The sequence below is a fragment of the Rhinolophus sinicus genome, chromosome 4 (genome assembly GCF_057876585.1).
Source record: "Rhinolophus sinicus isolate RSI-liver-muscle chromosome 4, RSI-T2T, whole genome shotgun sequence".
NCBI classification, from domain to species: domain Eukaryota; kingdom Metazoa; phylum Chordata; class Mammalia; order Chiroptera; family Rhinolophidae; genus Rhinolophus; species Rhinolophus sinicus.
In genome coordinates this window covers 111,968,329-111,987,191 of record NC_142504.1, presented here as the reverse complement: position 1 = coordinate 111,987,191, position 18,863 = coordinate 111,968,329, and the positions used below count along the sequence as shown (strand labels likewise).

Here is an 18,863-nt window from a genome sequence, read left to right as displayed (position 1 = left end):
AAAGTTACATAGATTTCAGGTGTACAATTCTGTATTACATCATCTATAAATCCCATTGTGTGTTCACCACCCAGAGTCAGTTCTCCTTCCATCACCTTATATTTGTTCCCCTTTACCCTCATCTACCACCGGGGGTGGTATACATTCCTGTTTTAAATCCGATTTTTTTTTTCCTCAGTAGTAGACTATCAATACCTTTGGTGAGGGTGTGATGAACATACTCTTAAGAAAAAGAAGGCAGATGCCTTGGTCCAATCGCCTTTCTGATACAAAAACTGCTCCTGCAGGAAAAACAAAACAAAACAAAACAAAACAAGAAACCTAATGCTATTTACTAAAAGGAGGACCCTTATCTCCACAATGGTCTTAACTGCTATTCCCGCATAGTGATTTCTTATAGGGGGAAAAAAAAAGGAGAATCTTTGTTCCTGAGTCCTCATTACTGGACAATAACCTGCCAGCTAGGATATAAAATAAAGATGTTTCCCAGATCAAATGCCCCCTACTACTATGTGGAACCATTGCTACTGTGTAATTCATTTTGAGACCTTATTATTCATTTCTTTTTAACCTTTTATAATTATTCTCAAATTATTAATTTCTATAGATGAATTAAATATCAGCTGAATTATTTGTGTTATATTTTAAATGTTATAATAGTATTGCTTAACTTAAATAGATGTTAAAACATCTGCTTTCAGCCTATCTTTTTCTTTACCATTTTATGTTTCTACAAGTAACGCGTATTCTGAATGGCCTAGTTTTCTTTCATAATTCTTATAATAGTCTTTGAGTTGAGTAAGTCATCTCAGTGTTCTGAGGGTTATCTTGGCAATGTCTATAAATTCTTTTCTATTAGTTCAATTAATTCTGACGTACGTAATTTAGTGCCTATATTATTCTGAATTGCATTTGTTTAAAAAGATCTTGAAGACACTTCTATCAGCAGAGTGGGGTCCCATATGTTCACTGTTCTTCTCTATTTTCAGAATTCTAACATGGTATTTTATCAGCCTTCCTCTTTGGCCTGATCAGCTCATTTGTGTTTTCCAAAGAACAAGCTGTACATATTTTCATGATGGCTAGGATGTGAGGGGTGAAGGGTCACTCGAGCGTCCTGAAAAATCTAAAATCTTGAGGGATGTAGAGCCTCATCGAGCTAAGAAAGGACAAGCCTGGGATTCCAGCGAGTCTCCTTTCACAACAGCCACAACCGCCATTCAGAAACAGAAGCACAGGAGCTGGAGAAAGAAGTGTTGGCAACCACAGATGACAACCCCCTTTATTCAGCACCGGGCAGAGGGAGGGGCTAGAGCAGATGTGACCCATATTTTCATCAAGCTGACAGTTGAATGGGAAAGGCATGCAGTAAACAAGCAGAGACATTACTGCACATCTTGGTGAGGGAGGTCTCTTAAAATCTTGCACATTTCTTTAAGGGAAAATAGCGAAGGAAGATATGTTTGGATTGAAACCATTCCTCTTTAGAAAGTGATGTGTAAACTGAGGTTAATGGCAAAATGTGACTGGCCAGTAGAAGGTGAAAGAGCTATATATGGGTGATTGTTCTAGAAGAAAACAGGATGGGCCTAAAGGTGTTGGTCAGGCTTCTTCCGAGAAACAGAACCAGTAAGATATACTCGTATATATATATATATACATATATATAAAGAGAGAGAGAGACGAAGGTTTATTATAAGAATCGACTCATGACGTTACTCAGAAGTCCTGAGATCTGTAGATCTGTAGTCTGCAAGCTGGAGACCCAGGAAAGCCCGTGGTGTAATTCAGTCTGAATCTGAAGGCCTGAGAACCAGGTGAGGCAATGGAGGAAGGTCCAGTCCAAGCCAAAGACCTGAGAATCACAGACGATGGGATAAGCTCAGTCCAAGTCAGAGAACCAGGAGTGGCGATGTCTGTGTTTGCCAACACTTCTTTCTCCAGCTCCTATGCTGGTGTTTCCGAACGGGCTGTGGCTGTTGTGGAAGCCTAAGCACCAGGAGTGGCGATGTGTGAGGGCAGGAAGAGATGGATGTCCCAGCTCAGGCAGAGCGATGTGCCCTGGCTTTGACCTTCTGGTCTATTCCTGCCCTCAGAGACTGGACGATGCCCACCTGCATTGGTGAAGGTGACTTTCTTTATGGTAGTCTACCCATTCAAATGCTAATCTCTTCCTGAGACACCTTCAAAGACAACTCAGAATGACTGTTTTACCAGCTATTTGGACATCCCCCTTGGCTTACTCAAGTTGACACATAAAATTAATGATCACAAGTCCAGCCTCTGTCAACTTTGCACCCACACATATTTCCTTAAACCATACTTAATATTCAAATATAAACAATAACAAGGTCATAATTCCGCCTAACTTGATACAACTATCTGCATACAACTGAAAAAGCATTATTTCCTGAGAGAGAGAGAGAGAGAGAGAGAGAGAGAGAGAGAGAGAGAGAGAGAGAGAGAGAGAGAACAAATGTATTCACAACAAGATAAGGAGGAAATACTCGTGACAGCCACAGTGCTCACTTTTGTAACTGGTCACTGGGCGTAGCTACCTTCCTCTACTGTCCACTCTGTATTCCTTTTGCATTCAGCAAGGCCTTCAGCTGGTCATAGTTCTTTACCTTCATTCTTGAAGGCTTGGCCCATTACTAACCTTGCTGCATTGGGTGGTTGTAGTTTTTCATGGACCGTCTTCACAGGCCATGATAATACTCAGAGAAGCCGTAAGGGACAACGCTTCCTCACATCCACAGTGGAGGAGCAGTCCAATTTCCTGTAAGGATCGGTCACCCCAGCTGGCACAGAAACTCCTTTCTTGGCCTGTTGATTCGAAGGCACAAGGAGTCCCAACCAGCCAGGTGGCAGTCTTAACTTCCAGTTCAGTGGACTCATTGTTGCGTCACCTGGTAGAAATACCTTCCCTCTGGAACTAAGACCTGTAGACCAGCAGACTAATGTCTCGAGAACAGAAAGCCAACATTTTGCTAGAGAGTCACTAGGGATAATAGTGATGGGTACCAGTCCCATTCCCACCCCTAGTGTCCTGGACCTGTGGATCCTGGCTATGGGACAAAGAACACTGCATATCAGATGCTGACTCCGAGCATATAGACTTCTGGAGAACTCTGCCGCATCTCTGCCAGGTATTGCCACCTAACCCGTGCTGTGCCTGGTCTTCGAAAGGCCTTTTCATCATTCTGTCAACTCAGTGGCTTCGGGACAGTGGTAAGATCAGTGAACTTGATGAGCAAAGACCAGCTGCTCCATTTCTTTCACTGAGAAATGAGGGCCTTGATCAGAAGCGACGCTGGATAGAGTATCATGATGACAGATAAAGCATCCTGCAAGTCTGCGGATGGTAGGGGAGGCAAATCTGTATTTAGTGTAAGTGTCTTTTCCATGATGGAAGCACCAATGTAATCAACCTGCCACCACATAGCTGGCTGGTCACGTTGGAGAATGGTGTCATAGCAAGGGCCCAGTGTTGGTTTTTGCTGCTGCAGACTGGGGTTGAGCAGGACAAAGTTTGGTTGATGTGATGAAATGAATGAAGCCAGTAGAGCTGGAGGTTAGTGTGAACAGGGAGAATGACAAAGAGGGGACAGAGGAGGCACTGAGATGTGAAATGCTCCGCTGTATTAGAACACAGGAAGCCTCCCTGTAGCTCCTCCAGAGTGACTCGGGAGGCTTGCTGGTAGGTGAAGGAGACTGGGGGAGTGAACTCTTGGAAGTATGACCTCAGTCTCCAGCTGGTTAAAGGAGGAGCAGGCGGAGAGAAGTCACGCATGTTCAAGGACCCTCTCTGATGTATGCAGAATAGCTCCCATATGACATAATCATTTTTTAAAAGCAAAGGTATCAGCGTGGAATTTTAGCAACATGTAACTCACAATTCTAACCTTTCTATTTCCCCCAAATCAGAAAGGTGCTTGGAGGCATCTGAGATAAGGCTTCAGTGTAAGGTATAAGTACCATAAAGCCTGCATCTCTATAAATATTTACTATACATTTTTATTAAAAAAAAAAACACTGTAAATTATAAACTACTAGAAGCATTGCTGTTGTCACAAAACAAAGATCAATTTCTTAATAAAATCCTTAAAAAGATACCAGGTAAAAGCACAACATTTTTGAAGAAAGATTAAAAAGTTACATTTCATTTTTCAGCTTGAAACCAATTTTTAAGTGTTAGCAGTGTCCTCCACAAACAGTAAAGAATAGCTTCCTTTATGGAAAGAACCAGTCATTTATTGTTAAAGCAACATACAAATATTATTTGTAATCAGGATCACTTACATGAACATTTGATTTTCTAGATCGTGAGATTTCATACAAAATGATCATTTCAGCACGCTTGAAATTTATAATCTAATCCCAAATCAATATTAACAGACGTGCAAAGGAACAATAGAATTAGTATGAAATTCAGCATGGGGATACCATTTTGAATGTAATCATCTCTACTACTCATTGTCTTGGTCACATTCTAAATATGTATTAGATTTACAATTAAATTCTTCTATTTACTCGTCTCTAAATGCCAGTGATTTGAGAATTATTTCCCTCTAAAGCACACCAGACTTTCAAATACATTTTTTTAAAATCTTGGCCTATTAAGCACATCTGTTTCCAACTCTAAAAATTACTAATCTTTCTATCAGCAGTTCTTAGCCAGGAATGCATTTGCTTGTAACAGTTTTAGCATCTAAAAAAGAATTACACTGGTATTCAAAACTTTTTCTATAGTAGATGAAGAGCCACAGTAAAGTGAAGGTCATTTTCAGAATATTTGAAATGTGAAATAAGAAAGAATTCGTATGAAATTCCAAAAGATTCATTAAGACACAATTTTTGATTGTCAATCAACTGTATAGGAACCTTGAATATTTTACTCTCATAATTACTCTACGTTGCCATTTCTAAATGTAGCGTAAAGATCTTGTCCTGTTACCATCTATTATAAAACAATTAAACAAAGCATATGTAAATAATTACATGTGACTAAGAATTTTTATTTATTCAGTTTTAAATATTATTAAACATTTCATAATATTTTATAAAAATAACTTAATATGTGTGTACCACATCAAAAAGTTTCTAAGAATATCACAAATTCCTTCTTAGGAAGTAGAAAGAGATATTATAAAAAAATAATAATACCCATATAAATAATTCAAGCAATGTTTTTCTTTATCTCTGATTAAGTTAACTTTCCGTCATTTACAATTAAAACTCTTTCATTTATTGTCACTTTCATTCATTGTTCAAATTCAGAGTTTATCTAACTAAAACAAGCACTCAAAAGTTTAAATAATTGAACAGATTTTCCACAGAAATTTTGAACTTTGCACTGTTCCAACAACGCTATCCTCATTTTAGCCAGTAAAAGGATCACATACATATGAACATACTTCTGTATGGGAATCAAAATGTAGATCCAACTTACGCTTTAAAATGTTACACTGGTTTTACTTTTTCTCATCAATGGAGCTTTGTTCAGCAACTCAAAATACACACTTTCCTATGATACCAAAAATTTCATCTTTGAACAGAAAACATTAAACATTTAAAAATATCCATATTGCTATTGCTTTGTAAACCAGCTCAAAACCATGACTTTTCCAGAACAGTTGCTACACAAATGTTCAATTAGTTGTGTGAAAGGAAGTTACGGGACTAACATTATCAAGTCTGCACTACCCACTGGTGGCAAGATACAGTAAAAGCATGTTTCTTCTCAAATTAAGGCCATTCTATCCTAAATATTAGCTTTCTCAATTAAATTGGGAGCCCATTACATTATAGGGAACCTACACATACCTTCTAAGCATAACATGATTTTTGTTGTGAACTACTTTTCCTGCATAAAATTAACTTACTGTAAATGTTCACACCCAGAGACATCACATTCAGTTAGCTACCTGTCAATATAAACACGGAGTCCACATGAGTCCATATGTACACACACTATATCCATCCAAAAGTCTATGCCAGAAACAAAACGACTCTGACAATCTCACATGAAACCCTAGGGGAGAAATTAAGGGAATCTAGCTCATTAGCTTCGTTTAATTTACCCCTCATTGAGAAATGTTCTCGGACTAACCTTGAGTGGTTCTCAGTGAAATGACTTTTCTTTACAAATGATTTTTAAGCAGGGGATATTTGTTTAAGAATATTAGAAAACGCTGTTCTTCTTTTTGAATCTCAGAGGTCCTCAGGGTGAACATAGCTGACTATTTTTGGACTTGTGCATGATAATTACTGTGCTCTCTGGCCATTGGGGTGCCTGTATATGATGCACAACTAAGCATATGCTGGCGACTAAGGTTCTGGAACACTCCATCGTATGAATTCAGCAACCTTAAATTAATGCCCCTAAACTTTATCACTTGCTAGAAACAAACCTGAAGCAACATTCATATGAGGTTTCATTAACAAGGAAGAGTATCACGTACCAAGTTAACAACTGATGGAAGAGTGCTTTAGAGTAAGGCATGATTACATAATTGACTTAGATACTCAGTTTCTTGAGGCGTCTGTCAGCATACATATGGTTTGTATAAGTGCGTATGTGTGTGTATATCTGTATATAAACACTCATATCTTGCATATGCATCAACTAAGTGTTCAGTCATTTGAGAATATTTAGCTTGTTATTTTTGCTCAGAATTTTTCTTCAATTTGCTCATCACTCTGTCCCCCGTACTTACCTAGCACAATGCTTTAGTACACCGGATATGTACAATTAATATTGTTTAAATAATGAATATTAAAAATAATTGGAAGGGAAATGTTTCATGACAGAACGTTATTCATGCAAATGCAAAAGAAAAAACATAAAGGGAAGTGGCTGACCCTGAATGACGATAAGGCCAATATGGAAAGAACCTAAATACACTTGAGATTATCGATATTTTCAGACTGCTTTACAAAAGAATAAGATGAAATTATTTATTGTAGATGTTGTGAGATAATGACATCTTCAGCAGCCCTCTCGCGTGTGCCTGATGTGAATAGCTAATTGTGTCATGTGGCTGATTGTTAAAAATGTGTTATTTCGAACAAGACTGTTTATGACCTGAGCGGGACTGAGTCCACTAGTGACACTTGAGTTCCCATATGCCTCTTACAGAGGAAATTCAATGTTTTAACCTCCTTTCCTCTTGTCTATGGAGCCTTCTGCCTCTGCCCACATGGTTACACACTGGACAGAGAAAACCCCAGTTTCATTTATTCCTTTATATTGCATGTCTCCGTACCTCGTTTACGTTTTTTGGCTTGGATTCTTTCAGGTCTTCATACTTCTGTTTCCATAAAGATACAGCTGACTCCAGTCGTTCTATTTCTTTTTCCAAAGATGAGCGCATTCTAAAGAAATAAAAGCAGAATAGACTTACAGTTTCAAGATAATTTTAAGAATGTATTCAATTTGAGCTGTGCTATTTCCCAACTTTTTTATATTTATATATGACCATTGTAATGACAGAAAATCTTTCACAGCTTAATAAAATTTTAAAACATTCGATAAAAGTTGGTTTAATTTGTTATTCTGTCAATTAGCTTTATAGTAGGTTAAACATATTTCATTTAGCTTTGCACATATCAAAATAATTGACTTTCTCCTGCTTTCTCCTATATTTTAATTTATTGGAGCTACATGCGTAGAATATGGGAATGTTTCCTTCTCAGGAATTGAAAGAATTTAAAGGAAAAGGTATATATAAAATATATTAACAATTTTTATTAAAGGATATTGATTACATTTGTGTATTGAAGCATACATTAATAAATTTTCTCCTTGAAATTAATTTTGAGAATTATTTTATTTATAAATAGAATAATGTAAAAATTATACTTGAAATTTTGAAAAATGTCCAGACTTTTAAATTTACAAGTTCAAAGTCATATTTGTTGAAAAATCAATGCCAGCTTTTAACGTTATATTTTAATAAATTAAATGATACTGTTAGCCAGAAGAGCTCACATTAGCATAAAAGTGACTTATTCTTACTGTAGAATAAATGCTAACCCTTAAAAAGGTCATCAAAATTACTGAGGTAACTGTTCCTTCTAGGATGTTATAGGAAGTTCAAGGAGAATATTTCAAACTAGATATTCATTAAACTTTTAATCTTAGTTAAATATAAATATAGATACGTTATAAAGATATAATTATATCTAGATTATATCTAGACTTTGCATATGTATTCCAAGTTAGTTCACAAAATAAAAATAATGTAATGTTTTCAAAATGTATAAAATGAATACTATTTGTATTTCTTATTTAAGGCAAATTAGCATATTTATCCTCTTAGTATGTATCTTAAATAAAACAACATAATTATTACTTTACTGAAAGAAAATTTGTATTTTTATTATATAAAAAGGTACAATTTACTCAGAGAGGTGAGAGGACAGGCAATTCATAAAAGTTAATGAATGTTTGAATATTTTCTAGTATAGTCTCATCAAAAAAGTTTTGTGAAAAAAAACAGTTTTGTGACTATGCAAGCAAGCATTAAGACATTGCACATTTAAATGTATGCAGCAGAGGGCACTCTTTAAATCCTTAATTTTCTGGGCTAATCAATTTATTCTACGTTTCAGAGAGTTTTCCATAATTGATTATTTAAATGGTTAAATATGTAATAAAATTTTAAACTATCATCATACTATTTGAACTACAAGAAGGCAAAGAAAAAACTAATTTTACACTAAAGGATGTTGCATATTTTATATACAATTCTTTTAACAAAACTAAGACAAAGCTCAGCAAAAATATAGCATGTTAATATGATGATGTAAACCTTTAAAAATCAAATTGCTAAAATATATAAAATTTTCAGAATATAGAGTGTGAGCCAAAATAATTTATAGGGAAAGTATGATTATATTTCTATGCAATCTGCTGATACTTTAAACTTTCATGATCCCATAATAATAGGGCATAAAATTTAGACATTGAAACAGGAAGATTGAACAAAATATTACTCAGGGATAAAAATTCCTGAAATATTAATATCCAAGAATAAATATAAATAATTTATAAACTATGTGAAAATTCATTGTAAAATATCTAATCAATATTTTCTTAAAGGCTTTTAAATGTCAAATATTTTTACCAGAGAAAAATAATCAACTTATAATAACATTTAGATATTCATTTTTCTATTAGTCCAAAATGTAAACCAAGTATGACACTATGAATAATAAAAATTTTTACAAATGTACTTTCAATGAACAACACATTTCCATGGTCTAATTGAATTCCCAGCTATTTATAATTAAAATCTTTCAGCATCTCTTCATTTTCAGGACCTCTCAGCAAATAGCCAAAGCTATATATAGTTAATTTAATTAGAAAAGAGCTATATATAAAGAACCCTGTTAAGCTTGGAGAGGTCCAGGAGGACCATTGACCAAGGCTTGGAGGTGATGCATCCAGCTCACTTTCCACAGAACTGGTTGTGGGAAGACCCCACTGCTGTCACCTTCACTGCCTGTTGCCTGTACACTCTTCTGGTATCAATTAAGTGCTTGACAAACAAAAATATCCATATTAGCTCATTTAAACAGAAGAGGATATTAATCGTTGAAAGAATGTCTGGGAGAGCCAGATAAGCAAAGGGGAAACCCAGGAAGCCAGAAACAACAAACATGAAGTCATTGAAATCTTCCCATCAGCACCCAGTGAGGCCCCCATTAGGGTACAGACAGCACAACATGACCTCAGTGCCAAGTGGAGACATAGAATGGTGTCAACAGAGACCGGAGCCCACTACTTCCTCTGGAAATAAGATATAGCTGCCACCATTGCCTTCCTCTTCACCAGGATGAATTCTGGGTGCTCTCTTCCTTGCAGCACTAGCTTCTGCTAAAAAGACCAGGTGGCTACCACCGAACAGCTACTCCCAGATCTAACGTCTGCACTCCAATTGTAAGGGAGATCGAGGATCTTGAAAAGAGGTCTGCACTCCCATGTTCATTACAGAATTGTTTACAATACCCAAGATTTGGAAGCAACTTAAGTGTCAGTGGACAGATGAATAAAGAAAATTATATATAGTAGAAAAATTGTTCAGCCATAAAAAAGAAGGAAATCCTGCCACTTGTGACAACATGGATGAACTTAGAGGACATTGTGCTAAGTGGAATAAGCCAAAGAAAGACAAATACTGTACGATATCCCTTATATGTGGAATCTGAAAAGTTGAACTTATAGAATCAGATCATAGAAGAATGGTTGCCAGATGCAGGGCAGGTGGGGAAAGTCAAAGGTGTTTCTCAAAGGGTATAAACTCTCACTTATAATATGAGGAAGGTCTTGGAATCTAATGCACAGCATGGTGACTATAGTTGACAGTACTGTATTATATACATAAAATTTGCTAACAGGGTAGCTCATAAGTGCTGTCTTCACACAAATAATAACTTTGTAGATGGTAAATGTGTTAATTAGCGTCATTGTGATAATCATTTCACAACATATATGTACATCAAAACATCACATTGTACATCTTAAACATATACTAACTTTATTCATCAATTATACCTCAATAAAGCTGAATCAATACATAAATGCCACAAATTACTTTTTTTAAATGCAAAGATTTACTGCATTAGTAACAGTAAATAAATTATTAAAGTAGTCCTTACTTTCAAATTTTTAACAATATTACATTAAATAATATTAACCAGGTTTGCATGCCAATTTGTTCATTGTTTGAGAAACACACACACACACACACTTATGGATTTTTAACTAATGCTTATCTTTGAAGCATTTTTACTTTTCTGTACCCTCTTACTAAGATTTTTAAATCTCATTTTATTAAGAAAAAATTCAATATTTAATGATGCAAAGCAAAATAATTAAAGCATTCTACTCTTTTTACACATAAAACAAATTAAGAAAATAAAACTGAAAGGGAGAACTGAAGCTCAGCTTAAATGGAAGCAAACGTTTTCTAAGAGATACAGGTACCATCTACAGTTTAATTTGGGAACTAATTCTAAATGTTAAAACAGTTCATCAACATATTTCACCTCATCATCTGCCTTACTTGAGGTTTGATATTGCCAAAGTTTTTAAATGTTTAGGTACACCTAAGTTTCTGAGAGGGTCAGGTCTCCCGCCCTCACCTCAAATTTTCTACCTGGGAAATCTTTACCTAAGAGATCAGAAATATACAAGTTCTCAGTACCCGAGGAGCTTGCAGATGCTAGCTAATTACACAGAAACCTGAACAGCACTCTGATTCAAATAATGTAATACAGTTTAGTGTATTCGGGGAGGAGGTTCCAGTCTGTGCCAATGGCGGAGGTGATGCCCTGAGCTCTCTCGGCTGATTCCAGCGCTCCAGTCAAGAGCATTTTCCCACTGGCTGGGAACACAGAAAAAACCACATTCACATCTTCTCAACCCCAGCCAACCCACTGCTGAGATTCCAGGAGGAGGAATTTATATGATTAGACAGATTTATAGTAACAGTATATTCTATATCCTTGGGAAACATTCTCTGGTGATATAAAAAGACTGTACAATTGCCCCAAGCGTATCGCATGCTAATGATGATTCATGGACACATAACACCCACGGGATGATTTCTTAAAGCGGAGAATGAGAAGACCGAATACAATCAGAGACCTCTGTTCCCCTTCTCCTTGGCCTACGGTTTCTAGACTGAAGTTGTTGACAACTGGAGAATTTACTTCTATGGAGGTTGTTAATTTATTCCAAGGAAGTCACATATACATGAATGTGTACATGTGTATGAGCGAGAGAATACGGATACATGTGCATATCATTAAAATAGGCACCTTGGGGAGTTTATCTCTAGGAAAGAACAATTTCATGTTGTTCCAATTACATTATGTCAGTGAAGTAACTGTGTGTGTGGATTTGAGAGAAGTCCACAGCCACTAAAAAAGTTAATTCCTTCAAGAAATAAAACACAAGAGTTTAGAATTTGACTGAAACCTACAGTTCCAGATAAAGTTAATTGTTCATATGGGTCCAGACCTAAAAATTAATTCAATGTTATTCCCTTTGCTACTAATATTGATTGACTCTATTGCAAATCTATACTTGATGGTAGAATAATAAATATTTGTTCTATGCATAGATGATTGTATTATAACAATCTATTCATATAGTGAGGTATAGACAAAGAATCTGAAAAAGGAGTGGCACAAATAAAATTGAGAGGAACTAATGAAAAACTTCTGGCTGACAGAAAAGGAATGGCAGATAAAAAATGTATAGTATTTGTGCAATATTTGTGAGCACACAGATCACTGTTTCAATCCATTTAAACCACGGAAATTGAAGCCATTATATAATATATAATTATATTCATATATACATATATTATATAATACTCCCTTTTTTTTTGTTGTGCCTATTTTGAGTCTTATAACTAAAGAGATAGAAAAATGTCTTCAAATTGGGGGACCACATTTTAAAGTGCATCAAATATTCTATAACTATTCCCTCAAATAGGAATAAAAAAGCATATTGAGTAATTCATACTAGAGGTCACTTTCCCAGACATTGTTGTGTTTGATCCTTATAAGAATTCAGTGAAGACGCCAGGGCAGATTGCATTTCCCAAAGATGGCTCCCACAATGGTCCCATCCTACATGCTCTTATTATAACATGACCTTGACATTCCTCCCTTTGAGGGTGCCCCTCTTCCTTGAACCCAAGTCAGCCTTTGAGACTGTCTCCACCACAGCAGAAGGGATGCTATGTGACTGTTGAGACAAGATCATTAAAACACCATATATTTCTCTCTGTACCTGTAAGATGTTCACTTGCCACCTAGCCACTACACTGTGAGGAGGCCAAGAAGCCACACGGGTAGGCCACACGCAGGGGTTACCACTGAGGCCCAAGAGGAGAGCCAAGATCAGCTGCCAAATTTGGAAGTGAGTGAGGCTTCAGATGACTCCAGCCCCCAGACAGCTTTTGAGCTACCCACCCCATTGGAAGCCACACATAGCAAAGCCATTCTCAAGAGTCATGAACAGATACATAGGATTATTGTTTCAATAACCATTGTTTGGGAAGTTCTGTCACAAAACAATAGAAAACTGGAATGTAAGCATCGCTATCCATAGTTTTACAAAAGAGAAAATAGCACACTCGTGGCGAAGCCAATATAATATAGCTGGAATATATCAGAACCAGCATGAATAGCCAAGTTATTTCATCTTAAGTCTGGTGTTTCTTCCCTAGATACCAAAAATGGTCAATACCTCACAAAATTGTGATTTGTCTTTATTAATATTAACATATTTTCATTTTATTGACTCACTGAAGTCTATAATACTGTAAAAAACAGAGAATACACTGGCTATTTTAACCATATTATATTAATAATTCAAATATAATTAAGGCGAATCTACTGGAGATGACAAAAGGTTATGATAAAAGAATAATAATGAATAAATTATAAATTACTCTTTAAAATTTAAAAAAGTGAGTATATATCAAACTCATGTTTTAAGTATTAGAACATAATGACTAATCATGGATAAAATGCATTACCAAATGGCCAGTTTTCTAGACTTAACACTTTTAAGAAGTTTGAAAATCAGACTTGGTTAAGTGAAGGCAGTGATTTAGCACTTACTCTCTTTCTTTGCATAAGATTTTTTGGAACTCATCCAATTGCACCTGCAAAGCTGAAATTTCAGGCACTTCATTCTCTGAAGGCAGATTTAGTGCTTGCAGTCTTAATCCAGCTTTCATCGCACAGTTTTCAGAACCACTGTTCTTGAATAAATCAGGACAATCCAAGTTGAGTTTCATTTCTTCATTTAATCTTAATGGGTCAAGAATCAAACCTTCTCCCTAAAAGGAAAAGAATAAAACAATTATTGTTGAATTTTTAAATCTCTCAATAGGAAAGTCATTAAGAACATTTCAGTATTTTTGAAAAGAAACAAATGTTATGATTCAGGATCAAATTCATTATTTTCACTTCTTTATCATTCTCTAATAGTGTCATATGACCAAACTTTAACTTGCATTCTTGAACCATTTTTATCCCTATGTTCTACCTTATTATAATAAAGTTCATTTCTCAAAAAGTCTGCTTTAACTTTAAGTCTTCTTTTTTCTAATGACAGCTAAAAATAGCCACACATAAACTTGAACAGCTGTAAAGAGTTATTTAATGAGTTTATGAATTTCTCTTTAAAGTTTATTTTGTCACAAGACACTTGAGAGTTTCAAAGTAAAGCCAACTGGTTCTTTTTTAAACATCTTTGGAGGACAGATAGAAAGAATTTTCAAGGAATTCTTGAATGTTTTAATAGGCTTGTTTATTGAACTATTTTTTAGATCACTAGCTAAATCTCAAATAAAATTTAATGGGACATTTTAATATAAATGAACATCATGTATCAGAGCAACACACTGCATCAAAATCTTATATCATAATTCCAAACCTTCACCAACCTCATGCTATAGATATTTGTCTATAATTTAAATTTGCCCTAATTTATGGGTTATAAGATAAAGCCAAGTTCAAATAAAATCTTATTTATTTAAAAAATAGTACAAGGATGTTAGGTTACTACTATGACTTTTCATTCTCTCAAAATTTAATAGGGTTATTATGTATATTATTTTGAAAAATAAAAAGTAAGATGTGTTATTATCCTTGGAATATACTGTGATAAGGCAATCCATTCATATATAAGTATCTTTTTTATTAGTCTTAGAGTTGGCAGGGGGACTGGTAAAAATAAAAACAACTACTTGAAACATCTTCAATAGCCTATACTTATTTCACTACCATCGCAAGGAATTTTAACTATGAGTGTGTTTCTTTCCTAAAAAAACAAACTTTTAATAAATACCTACTATGTATGATCTGTTCTTGACACTGAGGATACAAAGAAATTCCAAATAAAGTCACAAGATATTGATAATTTCTCAGAAAAATTTATGTGGAGCATCTTTCACATTTTCAAATGTAGTATCTATTACTTGTAATAATAAATAATTTGTACATTCAGAGAAACTATGTAAGCTATATGCCTTCATTTCCATCACTACATTGAAATGCATACATAAATACAATTGAATTTTGAGAATGTTTAGCATTTTCCCAAACATATACACAATGGGACTAACAGACTAGATGTCATATTTAAAAAAAAAAAAATTAAACAAACCTGGAAGACTGAATAAGCATAAGTAATTTAGATTATTGCAATTTTTAAAATTTTTTCATTTAGAATGAAATTTAGGTTATATTTACCATAACTTCCATATATCATGCAAAGGCTTAAAATTTTAGAGCAATTTTATGTTTTTAGAGATAGAATTACATAGAATGGAATAACAATATAAACTGATCCTGTGAAAAGAGAAAAGTTTCCCAAAGTATGGGTGTTAATAATATTTACCAAGTTAAAGAAAGGGAAGTGATTCATTGATAAATATCTATATGAACTGCTGGACTAAATAAAAGATTTTAAAAGTTTATGTTGTGCAGAATTTTCAGGAATTTCAAGATTCTAAGTATACCAAGAAATTCCAAGAGTATGAAGCATTGCTTAAAGGTATCTGCCTGTGGTTCCCATTTTACAGGAATTCACTGTGACGCCACAATTCCAAACCACAGTAAATGCTCACACAATAATTCATTATTACTGACATAATTAGGATAAATGGAGAGAAATCTCTCCAAATATTTTCTTTTCCCATAAAAAAATGCTGGGTTAATTTTTGCTAAAAAATACTTTTAAGATCACTAATATGGGTTGAATTTTGTCCCCTCAAAATTATGTCCTCTCAAAATTCCTATGCCCCCTCAAAATTCCTCCAGGACCTCAGAGTGTGACTGTATTTGGGGACAGGGTCCTCCAAGAGGTCATTTAGTTAAAATGAAGTGATTAGGATGGGCCTCACGACGGAACACTTAGAAGAAGAGGAATCTAGGGCACAGACACATACAGAGAAAAGACTCTGTGAAGACACAAGGAGACGACGGCCATCTCTAAGTCAATGAGAGGCCTCAGAAGAAACCAACCCTGCTGACACCTTGATCTCAGACTTCCAGCCTCTAGAACTGTGGGAAAATTAATTCCTGATGCTGAAGCCACCCAGTCGGTAGTACTGAGTTATGGCAGGACATGCAAACACAGTCACTACCGGATTTATAATTCTCCCCTTTCTCTCCATCTCTATATAGGGCATTTCAATAAACCACAATTTCTGGATTCCTCTGAGGGTTTTTTCCTTACCTTACTATTTGTGTTCTCCTTTGTAGGAAATTCTCTTTTCACAAAACACTCTCTGATAGACTCACATGTTTGGGAATCAACTTGAAATTGATCCCTTTGTGCATAGGACATTTCTATGAAACCAGGACGCTTCCGGTCCTGGGTCACACTAGCTTCTGACACCTCCTTTTGACGTGGCAAACTCTGCTTCTTTCTCAGTGCACTCAATTCTTTCATTGTCATCTCTAACTTTATTCTGAGTTGTCTTCCTTCCTCCCTGGCACTGTTCCTTTCGGCTCGAACTTTACTCCACTTTTCTCTCCAGTTGGCAGTGCAGTCTGACCACCAGCGCATGGTCTTCTCCATTTGAGCCGCTCGGGCCTTGACTTCTTCAAGTTCCCGCAGGCGAAGTTCTTCACAAATATCCCATTCGGTGGCGTTGCTTGAGCGAGCACAGTAGTTGTGAGTGGCATGTGACCGTAGCCCACCAAGTGGCAAACAGGAATTACAGGTATCGCGGGGGCATGAGGCAGACGCTACCATGTCACAAGGTGGTTTAACTGATGACGGCTGCATCTGGAAGATCTGTGTTTCCTCAATTAACCGGTAAATGGAATCTAAATTCATACTTATCTTTTCAGGCCTAAGAAAAACCAGAAAACATAATTAATATTTGAATTTTCTGTGCAATTCTAAGAGCAAGGCTTGCATTTAAAAAAAAGAGTGGATGAGAACAATGCATCTTTTCAATAGTGCATATTTACTTTTCCAGCATAGCTAAAAATATAAGGAATTTATGATTTGAAATTATCCCCAAGGAAACAGGAATTGCTCGTATTGAATCTTGCCAAACAAACCAAAATAAAAATATAAAGATGCAGTTGTGGATAACGTATGATATGATGAATTCATCTTAACAAATCTAATTCTATTCATGTAATATTTATTTTAACATACATCATCCATTCACAACTCAATGGTCCCCATTTCCCCTGTTAACTAAAGAACAGTTTGTTCAGGTTGAATGCAGAATCTATTGATCTCTTAGAGGATAAGCCCCTGCCCCAGTCCCAGAGACTCAATCATGATTGGTCTAAATCTTTCATGATGACTTCCACATTTTATTGAACACTCACTGGTCTCAAGGAAGCATATGACCTGGTTCTACTCATGAAAGGTGAGGGAAAGGCTGCTGGGAAAGTTTCCAGTCTACAAAAATTTAAAAACATCAGAATGAAAACCGCTTTTTCCTCTGCTTTCTTCTTGCCTGAAAAAAGACATGGTTCTGAAAGAAGGTGGGTGTAACAGCCACCTGTAACATTTAAAATGGTGGGACAGAAAGATGAAAAGAATTTAATTATTGAGTTATACATGAAACCTAGAATGAATACCTCTGATTTCCTTGCTCTATAAGAATAATTACCTACATTCACTTAAAGCGATGGTCATTGAGTTTTCTGTTACTTGTAGTCAAAAGGATATCTAACTATTAACAATACATGAATTAACTCCTACTATGGTTAACATTATGTTAAGTTATAAAAGTAAAATATTTTGAATAACACATGGTCCTGGTCCTTAAAGATTTTATAGGCCAGAGAATGAGAAAAGCATATATAAGAAAAAATACATAATTCACAGTATAAAACTATATTTATTCATCATTTTTCTTCAGTACATATTATGTGTCAAGTCCTAGGGGGCAGACAAGGTGCTCTAAGAGCCCAGCTAAGGAAGTGATGAACTGTCTTTTAGAAATGAAGCGTCTTCATGGCATAGATAACACTGAACAGAGTCTGAGCAATTTCAAAGCTTTGTAGAGAAATTAAAAATAGCTTTCAATATAAAATAGCAAAAGACAAATTAATTGATAAGTGTAAACACTTCTTAATCAAAACACATGTCTATTACTTACTCAGTATAGCAACACTGCTATATTGAGGATATAGCAATTAGAATCTTTAAAATAAATGCTTAAAATGAATAAATTCTGTGTTTCTGCAAGGTTACCCATTTTTATTATCAAGTAAGATCTCCTGGTGTAAATAACATTTTCTGTGCATGACATTAATTCCTCTCATTTTTTTTCATTTGCTTGTATCTAGTTACAGATCATAAACTGTCTCTTTGTGAACCATCCATTTAATCAACTGAAGGGGTTTCATTATACCACCGACTTACAAAATAAGTCTCTGTTCAGCAAAAAATATGACTATATAATATTAAATGTATATCACTTTCAGTTGTAGAAAAAAATAACACATTTTAACAAGTGTTTTGTAGAGGTGCCAAACAAATTCACTCCTCACTGTAATACTTATTACAATAGTATGGGTTCATGGTTGTAATTACTTTTGTTAGCATTGGTATATGTTCAATCATATCTTAACTAATGCTGATTTGGAGCGATTGTTCCCTTCATTTACCGTAATTTAGAGGGCAATGAGAATATAACCAACTACATTTCTTGGATAATTAGTAAACCAAGACCAATATTAAAAAAGAAAAGAACAAAAGGAACTTTTAATTAAAAACACACCAATTATTATATATATGTTTATATACATATTCATTATTCACTATTTAATGAATCATTCTTTTTAGTTGAAAT

The 18,863-nt window shown here is 35.1% G+C and overlaps 1 protein-coding gene across 5 annotated transcripts in view; it reads right to left on the bottom strand.

Moving 5' to 3' along the window:
- The window catches only part of CCDC102B (coiled-coil domain containing 102B), a 203,578-nt gene that overhangs the window by 157,545 nt on the left and 27,170 nt on the right, over window positions 1–18,863 (bottom strand). For all 5 annotated transcript variants that reach the window (XR_016021211.1, XM_088798037.1, XM_088798036.1 and 2 more), the window contains exons 2-4: window positions 16,274–16,895; window positions 13,648–13,868; window positions 7,269–7,377 (exon numbers count right to left, since the gene is read on the bottom strand). Coding sequence is in view for 4 of the 5 variants with exons in the window: in XM_088798037.1 (XP_088654163.1) it covers window positions 7,269–7,377; window positions 13,648–13,868; window positions 16,274–16,879 (936 nt within the window). In the remaining variant the exon portion in view is untranslated. The remainder of the gene's footprint in view (window positions 1–7,268; window positions 7,378–13,647; window positions 13,869–16,273; window positions 16,896–18,863) is intronic.